A 13,011-nucleotide genomic window follows, 5' to 3' on the forward strand; every position below is an offset into this window, starting at 1 on the left:
ACCAGCCTCCACGCGTAAATAATTCCGCAAATGACTCACTGCCCAAATTACTTAGTTTTCAGCACTGTGGACGGTCTAAATATAGTTTACGGACTGCGTCGAGTCATCGGATTTTGACTTCCTTGGTACACTACAGATAGTGCCGTACAGGTTCTGTAACTATATAACTACACAGCAAGTTACATAACTGGCCATTGGAGAGACTCCTTCATTATCCTACAACACCACATACCGAGCCAAAAATCCTACTGAGCTTCTTCCTATAGCAGAGTTCCTAAGAGTGTTTCATTAGATTTGGACTGTGTCCATATCTCAGAGACGTGTGTACTAGTGCTGTGCTCTCTGGAGCGCACCCACGACTCTGAACCGACTCCGACTACTGTTAGTCTGACTCCATCGCCCGGATATGGAGTCATTCGAAGTCATCCGGAGTCATTAGGAGTCGTCCAGAGTTGTCAGAATTCATTCGGAGTCGGCCGGTGTCGTCCGGAGTAGGGGCCGTCCATCAGGAAGAAAGGCCTGGTTAAGAGGTACACGCGCAAAATTAAAGACTAAAAAAACACCACAAAACATAACTCAGGCCGTCTCCGGCCGACAACGGGCGGCCCCTTCTCCAGACGACTCGGGACGAATCTGGACTCCTGACAACTCCGGACGACTCCTCACGACTCCTCACAACTGGGTGGAACTAACTTCCAGAATCGGTTCCGCAATTGCCGGAGTCTAATCGTTGTCGACTCTGGATTTTTGGTAGACTTTGCCCATCACCAGTGTGTACTATAATGGTACTATGCTATAGGTATTGGCGATAGGTGCTTTGCGGTAAGCTAGCATCCTCAGGCTATAGTATATCTGGTTGACAGCCAATATACTCAGCGTGCAACTCAGCGTGCCTGTTGTTGTCGGTTTTAACCTTTAACCCGAGAGAGATGAATTCGTTAATGACCTTAAAAGTACATACACTTTTTCGCACGTCATCCTTAAAAATAAAATTTCGAAGAATCGAATTTAGAAGAAACAAAGCAGAACGCGAACTAATTTCCTGGTCTGAGACTGCAACTGAAGAGACAGTCTTCAATCGTTTCACCCATCGAGGCATAAGCGACTTTACTAGCCAGGGGGCCCGCCGATCCCAGCCGCATCTAAGGGTTGACGGGGCAGCGAACGGCACAAAAATGAGCAGACCCGGACCCCACGAAACGGCCCCGACACACAAGCTGATAGGCTCCCGAATGTGGCAGAAAATCGCTCGCAGCTAGATTCCCACCAGCAGATTCGTACGCTCCCATCTGCACGAACCAAGCGCACTATCACGTGACGGTGAAGGGAGTGATGGGGGTGGGGAGGCGGGAAAGGTGCGCACAGTATCAGTCAGGCGGTGGAGTCAGTAACACCAATCGTTAAGTTATGGCATCTGTTGTTACCTTGCCCGGCGTGCTTTTGCTGGGGTATGTTGTTGTTATTTTTGCTTTGTTGTTTCCTGCCCCTGTGCAGGCCGCGTCATTGTGTGTGCATCCCTCGTACATACACATACACCCCGGGCCGGGGGCAAAGGGAAAGGGAAGCGGGCGGGAAAAGTGCTGCAAGCGTGCTGCAGCCAATAGGTCGTGGTCGTTTCGGACGCCGCAGATTGATCGATCGCCTTCTCAATCGCGAATCAGTAATTTTCGCATCAGCTCGTAAATCAGTTCCTCAATGATGCAAATTCCCTTTCGCGCCAGGGATGAGGATCGCCAGCACGCAGACAGCGCGCCGAAGGATGCCCTTTTTCGGGCACAATTCTTCCCGCGCATCGCACGTGGGATTGGAGCAGCTCGTGGGTTTTGCGTGCGCGGTACGCGCAAAACGGTGACGTAGCAGGGCGAAGGTGTGCGAGACAGAAAGATAAAGAGTATAGGTGAGAGCGATGGAGAGAGAGAGAGAGAGAGAGAGAGAGAGAGAGAGAGAGAGCGAATGGAACGCGTATGAGCAAAGCTGCCCGAAACTAGCGCGCGAGTCAGCAGCATCGCATCATGGGTTTACCGAGACTACGACCCATTCAAAATTGGCGTCCGGCTTCGCGCCCCGGCGCCCCATGAATCATGCCGAGAAAACACCAAACGGTGTGTGCCGTCATCATCACTCTCGCGAGCAGCTTCCCTCTACACGCCACCTACCTTTCGCAGAATCACACCCACCCCCTCCACCATCACCGTGAGTAAAGTGCCAGGGGGTAGGATGGCGAGGGGGTGGGAGAGAGCGTAGTGGACTATAGTTTTCACCGACCTTCTCATGCGACGCGCGCGCTCTCCGGCGCGATTGCTTTGGGTCAGCCACCATAAACCTCTCCGCAACCCCCTCCCCCCTCCCAACCATCGAAACAAAAGCTGCAACCACTCCAACCATGCAGCGGGGGGGGGGGGGGTTCGTCGCCACCGGTCTTCTGTGATTCACACACTGAGGAAGTTGCTATGAGTAATTCGATCTGCCCCATGGTCGGCGCGGGCAGAGCGTGTTTTCAAACTACTAAATTCGCCTGACCGGAAAGAGCTACAGAGCGCCGGTACGAGGAAGCGCAAAAAGCACACACTAGCGAAAGTAGCGGAAGGCCGGTCGACACCGGCCGTCGAGCGAACACACACACGTTCCAAAGGTCGTTCCGGCGAGTCATCTGCAGAACATGTACGCCCCAGCTGGCACGGGGGTGAACCACACGGTTGTGGGAGAGTTTGCCCGCCAGCTAGGTGAATGAATCAACCCACCCGGAGGCCGCATACGGGCCCCAACGTACGTACGATGCAACAGGTTGTGCTGCTTTCGTTGCGGAGCGGAGCCCCAAAAACGGCCGGGCTGGCACAAGCGACATTTTTCCAACTCCGCAAGTCTGGCTGGCAATGGTGCTGCAGTGTGCTGGCACTGTTTCAATCTCCTATTTTTGCTGCCAGCCAACGTCCCGGTCAGCTTCCAGCCCGTAGCGAGCTGGTCATGTGACTTCGTGACCTTTCAAACGTGCGTGTGTGCTTTACGTAACAGGCACGGAGCGCCTTCGTACACCCAAAAGGGAAGCGATTGATGTCCGAGGTGTCGTTGGCTTGTCCTGCAACGAATATCAGCATAAATCTTGGAAAAATTGCCCACATAAACTCGTCGCCATGGCCCTCCAATCTTCCAAGTGGTACGAAAAGAGTCTTTAGTTTGATCTTTAGGAAGCTTTAGAATGTGTGATGTACCAACTGTGAAATGTAGGGATGTCTGAAGTAGCTCTAGCTGAATTCTACAAAATAGAGCTTAGCACAATGATCCAAGCCTCCACAAGTTTCAATCTGACTGAGGGCATAAGAACATTAAGGCCCTATATCATTGAGGAATTTGGAACGGAATTGGTACATCGAACGGCGTTTGACAGCTTTTACCTTGCCAGGAAAAATGAGTTGGTCCTGGTCAATGTAGATTCTGTCAAGAAGGAGAATTCCACCGTCAAGGTGTAAAACAGTGGTTTTTGGAAAGAAACACATACAACAGATCTGAAAGTGTCTTCGTAAAACAACTCCTACGGCAACACATATTATTTTAAATAGAAAGATAGAAATAGATGTTATTACATTAGCGAAGTGGATTGTTCTGTCAAATCGAATCAACGACAGATGAACTCCAGAATTATTCCTGTAATGTAATAGGGCCTTTAGACATCCGGCCCGGATGTAGCAGCTCTCAAATAAAGTGCTCTATGCCATGCGCTCTAATTTTGTGCTAGTGGGGAAAGTGAGGCTGCGCAACCTCCTCCAATGAAGTCCTGCGAGTCCGGACGAGATCCGGCGGAAGACATTAGACCATTAGGCATCTGATCAAGCGCTTTGGTTTTGTCACCGAAGAGGAGCACATAGAGCGTTGTACGGAGACTGCAATCGCATATTTGCATCCTGCCGGAACTGACGCACGCTCGGTGAGTAAGTAATTCTGGCGTCAAAGCCCCTATGACACACACACACACAATGCAATAGTACAATAGCAAAACGTCACGAAAGTATTTTTCCACTCGCCCATGTCTAATAACAGTATTTGCCGGTGTGCTCTGGGCCCGCAGAGCAGCTTCGGGCGGAACTATTTCCGAGGATCGCATTGCCGGAGAATCCCCACGCCATTCATTATCGAAGCCTGATTGATAAATTTAATAAAGTAAGAAAAAAAGAAGCCGCTCCGAATGCCCCACAACAAGCGATCCCAGAAATCCAGAATCAACGAGGGAGGTGGCTGAGGAGCCACTCAGTTTTGGCGGTAACTTCCCGCGCAGGCGTGAAAAGCAGGCGGGCCAGCAGGCGCGAATCGACGCGATCAAACAACGCGCGGACCACGGTGAGCCGGTACCGTTTACGAATGAGGTGCGGGGTGGGGTTGTGGAGGACGCGTCCACCGCACGGCCTAGGACGTCACGATGACGTCGGGCGGGCCGGTGACGCCACGGACGGACCCGCCGCACGGTGACGATCGACCCGACGACGACGCATCGTCTATCGGCAAGCATGAGAAAGCGCGTCCGGTTTTGCGGAAGCGTCCGGTACAGAGCGAGACGGCACAGTCACGGACCGCGCCTAAGGGGTGGGAGCGAGCGAAAGCCCTGTACTGGTGCGCGCACACTCACCCGGCCGCCGGACCGAGACGGAATCACTGTGCTGCTGCCCCGTACGGCCAGTGCCGGAGCGGACACGAGCGAGCGAGCGAGCCGGCGCGCGAATGGACGCTGCGGTGCGAGCGAGACAGTAGCGATATCCATGAGAGAGGCAGCAGCAGCAGCAGCAGCAGCAGCAGCGAGCAAAAAAGGGACCCGGAGAACCCCCGAGGGAAGCGGTGAAACGGGCACGGTCCATCAAGGGGCAGGTACCCCGGAGCTGTTCTGTTTTCAAAATATAAACTTTTCGAGTCAGTCGAATTCTGAACGCCGTCCGAGGACGATCGCAATCCCACGAAATCGGTGAGAGTGCGTCTGTGTCATACATCTATCGGTATCGATACATATCGGAAAAGGGTTTTTGTTGTGTTGTTGTTGGTGGTATCGATACTAAATTCTTTAACACCAAGTGTCGGACGGATAACTTCACGCAATTCCGGGTCGTGCAGCATTTTCGCACCCAGAGATACCGGACTCAGTGGTTTTGATCTGTGTGTTACTACGTCGGTTTCGCAACCGAAAGCCTCTCGGTTCCAAAAGGACTTCTGGCGACGGCCGGATCCGCTGCTTTAGGATCCTGTCCCTCAGTCTTTCTGAGGAGTTCGCAGATGTAGCCATAGACATCCGAACCACATCCGAATCGAAGTGCATCCCAGTGGTAGATCGTTGGTAGTGGAAGTGTGTTCCGTGTGGTCGTCCCTGATCGTCCCCCAGTGGTGCAGTGGCGAGCTCCCAAAAAAAAAACGGTGCATCTCGGTCCTTGTGATCCTCGGCGGATCCTCGCGTGGACCTAAGTGATTGCTGAGCGTTGTGCAGTGGAATTGTTTGTGGCGTGTTGTGACCCGAACGTTGTGTTTCCGAAGTGAGTGCCTGTGTCCCTTCGTGTTCGTGAGATTTTGTTTCTGTTTCTTCCGTGCCAACAAACACCAACCCAATCCACCAAAAAAAAAAAACAAAACAAAAATCGCACAAGCGAGAGCCCTATCCTATCAGCCATTACCGGATGCCAACGCAAAACGAACGAAACAGCCCCACATCCCTCACAATGCAGCCGACGAGGGCAGCAACACTCAACCGCCGGCAAACCGGCAATGTCCGGCAGCACCAGCGACGGCGGCGGCATCCGCTGCTGCTCCCGCTGCTGGTCACCGTGTGCTGGTCACTGTTCGGGCTGGCGACGACTGCGCCGGCCAAGCGGGCCAGCTCGCCGTTCCCGTTCAACGTCACGCAAGCACTGGCCCGGGCGAGCGAAACCTGGCAGAGGCCGTGCGGCTCGAACCTCCAGAGCACCAATGCCGAGGTCGATTCCAGCTTCAACCGGACCGCGAGCTATGTAAGTCCGTCCGGTCAGCCAACTGCCCGCCACACCGGTACTAATATACCCCTCTCCTCTCGCGCAGATTAACATCCAGATCCAGGTGAACATGACGCTGCTCGATCTGGAAAATTGGCGGTATCGGTCCGGCACCAACGGCAGCGCCACCACCTGGAACGACAGCCTTCGCAAGCGCCAGTTCAAATTTCTGCAACCCTTTGTGGTAAGTGGCAACCGCCTCGATTTGGCAGCCTTTCGGGGCTGCAGGATGATGTGCGCTCATCAATCGATATTTCGAAGCGCACACAAGGGGCGCAAGCTTTATCGTGCGTTTTTTTTTTTTTTACGAGCCTCGTGCCAGCGCCGGGAGAGTTCGCACCGGCGGCCGGACGGAGATGATTCACGCCCGGATCATTACCCGCGCGGCGCGCTTGCGGTGTGCGAGCGGGCGAGCGCGCGCGCCCGCACGGGCATAAAGATGGGAAGCAAATTTCCCCAAAGTGCAAAACCACTGATCCACATGTCCACCCCCATCCCTCCCCTCCCCTGCGGCGTGCATGCCCGTTTTTCTCCCTCGCTCCCTCGTGTCCAGGGCGGGTATAAAAGCGTGGGAACCGCGAAATCGGTGCCCCGTTGCTTGTCTGCCTCTGCGCGGGCCGTCCTTTCAACGCCTTCGGCGGCCAGTCCCTTGCGGAACACGACAGCCGAGATTTTGGAACCTTACTGCCCCCCTCCCCTCGTCTCCCCCCTCCCCCCTCTCGACCGTCCTTTGCCTCTCGGTTACGGGTGGCCGTCGTTCAGCATCTCTTTAATGATCCGTGTGCACCGTGCAAAAGGCGGCCGGGGGAAACACGGTGCAAGTAAGCTCCCCCACCCCACCCAGTTAGTGATCTGTCTACTATTATTGTTATTTTTTTGTTATTTTTTTTTGTTGCGATGCGTTTCGTTTTATTGTTTTGTTTGTGCCGAAACCGTACACCGCCGCCGTCTCGGGGCTGCTGCTGCCACTGCTTCAGGGCGTGTGACGCTGTGATTGATTCATCTTCCGCCTCAATGCCCCCCCCCCTCCGCCCCCAGACCCCCAAGCAAAGTGTGATGCACCCAAGCAAAGGAGGGGATGGGGGGGGGGGACACATTGACGAAATACGAGCAGCTTACGCTGCAGTTACTAGCTAGTTGCTGTGCTTTCGCCTCGCTGCTGAAAACACACCCTTACACCTCTCCTCCTTTGCCCCGTCGCTAGATGATGCTGGCGGTGCTTCAATTGTCCCGCACTGCTGCCAGCTTCCCATCCTGGCGGATTGGCAAAAGTTTGGTGTTTGAACATGGAACGATGAAACGGCACCCTTGGTTGTTCGTTCGTTGGGCCGCGCGCAGCAGTGCAGTGTTTGGATTTTGGTTGCCCCGTCGCATCCCGCTGCCTCGCCGACGGATGGGCATCATTTTCATCACGCCGAACTGCTGACGGGGGCACAAAATATGCGCGGGCTCCGTACGCGACCAGCAGAACCAATACAAAAAAAAAATAAGAGGGCAACACACTGTTAGCTAACTTGTTGCCCATTTTGTATCGGAATTGTGGGAGCAAACATTAAAACCAGCAGCTTCTGGTATGCCTGTGGGTGAGCGTGTGTATGAGAGTGGCTCGATTCTAATCAGAATCCAAGATTAAACCAATAGCAGTTTTATTACCGAGAACAGAAACCGATAAGCTTCCGCTGCCGACACTACTGTGCAGTGTGTGGGGAGTCTTACACCCTTTTTGCAATGTTAATCATCAGCAAGCACGTGTGTGTGTGTGTAACGCACACGATTTTTTAGCAGACAATCCGCTCCGGGCACTTCACCGAGATGAATCAGCGCCGAGGAATGTCTGAACGATTTAATAGTTTACATGGCCATTCCCCGTTACTTCCTACCGCTCCACAACCACACACACACACACACACACACACACACACACACACATATATATATATATACATGGACACTCTTTTGTGTACACGTGTTTCGGCGCCATGTCCTACTCGGCATGGAAAAAGATTCGCATAAGCGTTGAGCGAAACAAAAAAATAATAATAATACACACACAAAGAACATTAAAACACACACACACACACTGTTTGTGGCGCCTGCAACAAAGAGAGAGCTTACCGGGCGAGCTAAGTAATCAGCGATTTAAAAAAAAAAGCAAAAAAAAATCGTAACTTTCCACCTCAAAAAACGGTTCGATGATGATTCGAGATTTTTCAGCACTGCAATCCGATAGGAGTAAAATAGGACCCGACAGACAACACATTAGACTGCCGCTCGCTTAGCGAAAAAAAAAAATGAAAATTATGCTACCCCACGATAGCGTTCACCATAAATTCACATCTCAATGGCGGGGCAGGAAGCGAGCGACGGATGCGGCGGGGGATTTATTGTGAATAAATCAACGCACGCGTACCCATACGTCTCGCAGGATATGTGCTCGCGTCGGCCCAAAAAGTTTGATCTTTCCGCAAAAAGATGCACACACACACACACGCGCGCGCGGACGTGCATCTTATGGCAGGACCGGGAGCCTTCCTCTCGAGCCAAGGGAAACGGGCGGGGATGGCGCGCGCGGCCCCAAATAAGCGGGTTGGTGCAGTGTTGTGCAAATTGCGACCGATTTGTTCCGTTTTCTGGTAGTTAAAAGGCCGGGGCCCGATTTTTGAACCGTTGTCCAATTTTGCTCGTGTGTCTGTGGCTTTTTTCTTCTCTCCTATCTTTCTCTCTCTCTCTCTATTTCTCCCTCTCTCCCTCTGTTGGTTGTTGCTGTTGTGTTGTTGTTCCGGGGGAGGAAATGGAGGAAGCCGCCGCTTTAGCCTTGCCGCGCGGGCTCGTAAAACAAAAAAAGAAAATACCTTTTATTTTAAAATAAGGCAGCCGAAACAAGAAGCTAGCAAAAAAAAAAGGGAACAGCATCCCGACGGTGCATACAAAAACGCAACCCCAACCAAACGATCTGCAGCACCCCCTCTCCTCCTCCTCTCCACCTCCTCCAACAACAACAGCAACAATAAAAAAGGGATCAATCAAAGGAGGTAAATTAATACTAATCCAAAATTTACGCAGATATAATCATAATACCCCGCGCGCGTGTGTGTGTGTGTGCGCGCGTCTGTGTGTGATGATGATGCCGGGCTGACCGAAAGCCCAAAACGCAGCGAGCCGTTTGGCTTTGGAGCGCTTTGGTTTGATGAGTTATGATTTTAATTACAGATCCAGCGCCGGCCCAAAAATACCAGCAAAGCAGCATCGTCGCGCATAGCACGGCTTGCGCTGGGGCTAGTTGCAACTTTTTTGCCTTTTTTACTGCCCTAACGATTGGTGGACTCCCCCCCCCCCTTTCTCTGTGTGTTTCTGTGTGCCAAAGTGGATGATTCTGAGGCACCTCCAAGGATTTTGGCAGTGCAGCGGGACCACATTTTGGCACACATTCTCGGCTAATGCTTCCTGAACTTAACTGTTGACGGACTTTGTGTGTGTTTTGTATGTGTGTGTGTGTGTGAGTGTGTGAGTATTTTTCGTTTCCACGCACATACCTGCGATATGTGCATGTCTACAGTGGAATCGTTGGTGAAATTGGGGAACTTTATTGCCCCCATGTCTATTCCGACGCACCACGTGGAGGCGACGCGATCGTCTAAGATCTGGCAGGGGCTACTAGATCTGGTTTGGCGGGGAACAACAATGGTGGTTTGTTTTGCACCGAATATTGAATAAAGGTGCTTTTGATTTTTGAAGAATGAATAATTCTATAAATAATACATTTTTTGTTATTTATTTTTTCTATCTTGTACTCCAAAATGAACGCTCTTCGTTACGTGTACTAACGTCCTCGCCAAATGTCTTTCCTTTCTCTTCCACTGAACAGAAGAATGAATCAACCTGGGAGCGAAGGCTGTCCGTCTACTGGGCCTACCTGAAGCTGCTGCGCACGTTCCACGACAACTACTCCGAGAGCACCAACATCAACCGGGAAGAGGCGGTGGCGCTCGAGAGCGTCAACGGGGCGAACCTGCAGCTGCTCTGCTTCGTGCAGGAGCACCGGACGATGGCCAGCCAGCCAGTGACCGGCGGCAAGGCAGCAACGGCCAACCAGTCAGCGACCAGCAAGGGCAAGGCAGCGGCCGGCCAGCCGGCGACGAGCAAGGGCAGGACAACGGCCATCCAGCCATTGCTGCCCGCCAGGAACAAGACGATCGATGCCGCGCACATGGAGCGCATGATCAAGTTTAACATTCAGGACGCGAGCGAAATTAAGATCCACATCTGGTACATCATGTGCCGGCTGGACTGCTTCCTCACCAACATGCGCCAGCACCTGGGGCAGCTCATCCAGAACGGGGGCAAGCGGGTGCACAAAGGCAAGCCGGTCAACATGAGCTGCCAGAAGTGCCCGTACTGTTCGCAGTTCAACAAACGGTGCAAACCACTCAAGAAGAAACACCGACAGCAGCAGCAGCAGCAGCAGCAGCAGCAGCGTCAGCAGCATTCGCAGCCAAACAAGCACAACCGAGCGGGACACAACGGTCAGCAGAAGCAATCGAAGCACCAGCAGCAGCAGCAAACCAGCAGGCAGCCGAAAGGCCGCAAAGGAACCCGAACGCCGAACAATCACGCGCGAAACAAGCAGATTTAACTGGCCAAAGCCGCATCGTTCGCCCGTATGCAGCAGAAAATTGAAGCCTACATTCCACCCGGCAGTCTCTCTACAAGTCGGTCGGCTGCAAGTGCCTTCCGCGAACGCCATGACACGACTTGCCAACACGACGCACGTGGTCTTGCCTGACGTTGCGTCCTTAGGAAAATCGAAGGGGTGAGCGAGTGTAAAGCGTTATCCCCGGACAGTTCCGCAAGCAACAGGAAAATACAGCGAACAACAGGATTTGAGCCGCGTACAATAATAGCTAGGTATAGTGTTTAGTGATACTAAAATGTGGTCCACTCTTTGCCAGCGCGTGTAAAGGTTAGCTAACTTACGTTCGTCTGCAAACAAACAAAACAAAACCCTCCCCGGGTGCCTTTCAAACTTGGACTGTGCCTTGCGCGCCTGTGTTGCGAACGTTTTTGGAGCAGTGAAATGAGCAGCACGAGAGAAAGAGAGAGAGTGAGGATAGCATTAAGCGTGGACGCGCACTACTTGCCAGTAACTTACGGATAGTTATTTATATACTATTTATTGACGTACAAACTCAATCGGGAGGATGGGTTAGGGGCCGGCAGCGTGTGGCCCAAATCGACGCTATTTGTGGGGCTTTTAATTGATTGCATTTCAGCAGTTGGGAATCGACGAACCGGTACGGGCTACTCAGCAAATCTCTGAGTAAATCTCTGCGATCTATTCCTTCTCCCTGTAGTAAACACTTAACACTTTGACGATCTCGGAACGCGCAGCTAGAGTATACGCAGGTTTCACATAGCTCTACAGAGGCGTCAGCGCCCCTAAGCGAAACAAGTACTTAATATCCCAGTTAGTTAAGCAGTTAGGATAAGCGAATCTAGCTCCCCGCCCTTTTGGGGGGTTTACTAGCGTTTAGTTGATGAATATTGATGAATTTGTTTAACATGTTTCTAGTTTTCTGCACTCTTGTTTCAAGCGGGATAGAAGGGCAGTTGCAGTGTTGTGCCAGTGGACTGAGTTTTACATTCTTAACAATATAGGTTTTATGGAGCATTCAACATTCCAAGCAATGAGCGAACACTCTGCCCCTCCTGCAAGAGCAGCACAGAGTCTGTCATTAGTGCAAGGAAAAACAATCCCGACAAATCGGGCTCTGTCAAGATTTGCGTTTCGAATGCTCTGCCAACCCACGCGATGCACACGCTGGACGGATGGGGAAATTGTAAAGACAACTAGCAACTACTAGACAGTAACGCTGTGATAGAGAGGCCGACTATAAGACTCGCTTTAACGTACGGTTGTCGTGGTCGCACACCACTACACGCGTTTGCATTCAAAGCGCATATGAACAAACACATACACACATATAGACTTGGAATGACCCAAAAGTGACAGCAACAAACGAAACGGATTAGCCTTGCGCACTGCTCTTCCCAGTGTGGATTAGACGGATTGTAAATTGAAACAGCAGAAAACCAAAATACGCACAGTATTATAAACGCAGCTTCGGCGATTTTTTTTTTTTTGTTAGCATAAGCGAAAGCGAGAGGCATGACCGTACAGCAACAGACACTTTTTGGAGTTGCTGTTGTTAGGAACATAGGGAATATAGGTGGTAAAACTGTGAGTTTTGGTCGTCTTGAGGTAGAGCTACAGTTGGTAATTAGAAACCTGCGCTAAGCAGGGCGGCACCGGTTGTGTGTGGCTTGTTGGTTTGAAACTGGCACAAAATAACCCTCCGGCAGGCTCCTATCGGGATATGTAAGGAGGGTTGGAGAGATTGGGGCGAGAGAGGGCGTGCAGCTTAACGTGACCCCCGTGCCTGTGTACTGGGGCTGCGGGGGAAGGTGGTATAGTTTTTAGTATTTTATTTGCCAACGCACTATTTATTGTAATTAATTTCCTGTTTCAACTGTATCAATATTGTTCAGTAGTAAGTTATTTTATCGTTCCTATGTACATAGATCACGTCTCATCCTTGCGTCATATTAGAGTATCTTTGCATCCCAGCGAAAGTGTGTGTGTAAGAGAGAGAGAGAGAGAGAGAGAGAGAGAGAGAGAGAGAAGTCGCTCAAAACAATGGCCGAAAAATTCGAATGAACGAGTGAATGGGAGAAAAATCAGATAAATGACAAAAATCTAATGAAAACTGCACGTCTTTTCCATGAACTTGTATCACCACCGTCCGAAATCATTCGCCATCAATCAATCAATCAATCTTCTGTCGTCTGGAATGGTTGGAAACTGTGATTTGTTCGGTGAGAAATTTTGCTGGTCCGCACACTACGGCAGTTCGCAGTGGGAAGGATAAGTTTATGATATTTATTGTTGCATAACACGTGATATTTTCCATAGCGCAAATTCCATTGGAGCTTCACCAGAGCTCAGTGACACATT

At 51.5% G+C, this 13,011-nt stretch overlaps 1 protein-coding gene across 1 annotated transcript; it reads left to right on the top strand.

The window, feature by feature from the left end:
• Positions 1-4,922: 4,922 nt before the first annotated feature.
• Positions 4,923-12,781, top strand: LOC120906738. The gene is made up of 3 exons (XM_040318637.1): positions 4,923-5,978; positions 6,046-6,183; positions 9,865-12,781. Exons 1-3 carry the CDS (start codon positions 5,649-5,651, stop codon positions 10,630-10,632), a joined length of 1,236 nt encoding a protein of 411 aa, XP_040174571.1. The 5' UTR covers positions 4,923-5,648; the 3' UTR covers positions 10,633-12,781.
• The last annotated feature ends 230 nt before the right edge of the window (positions 12,782-13,011 follow it).

Source organism: Anopheles arabiensis, chromosome X (genome assembly GCF_016920715.1).
Source record: "Anopheles arabiensis isolate DONGOLA chromosome X, AaraD3, whole genome shotgun sequence".
Classification (NCBI taxonomy): Eukaryota; Metazoa; Arthropoda; class Insecta; order Diptera; family Culicidae; genus Anopheles; species Anopheles arabiensis.

Coding starts and splice junctions, on each gene's coding strand:
- LOC120906738 (XM_040318637.1), top strand. CDS start 5,649: ATGCCAACGCAAAACGAACGAAACAGCCCCACATCCCTCACAATGCAG. Junction 5,979..6,045: donor TCAACCGGACCGCGAGCTAT/GTAAGTCCGTCC, acceptor CCTCTCGCGCAG/ATTAACATCCAGATCCAGGT. Junction 6,184..9,864: donor AATTTCTGCAACCCTTTGTG/GTAAGTGGCAAC, acceptor TCCACTGAACAG/AAGAATGAATCAACCTGGGA.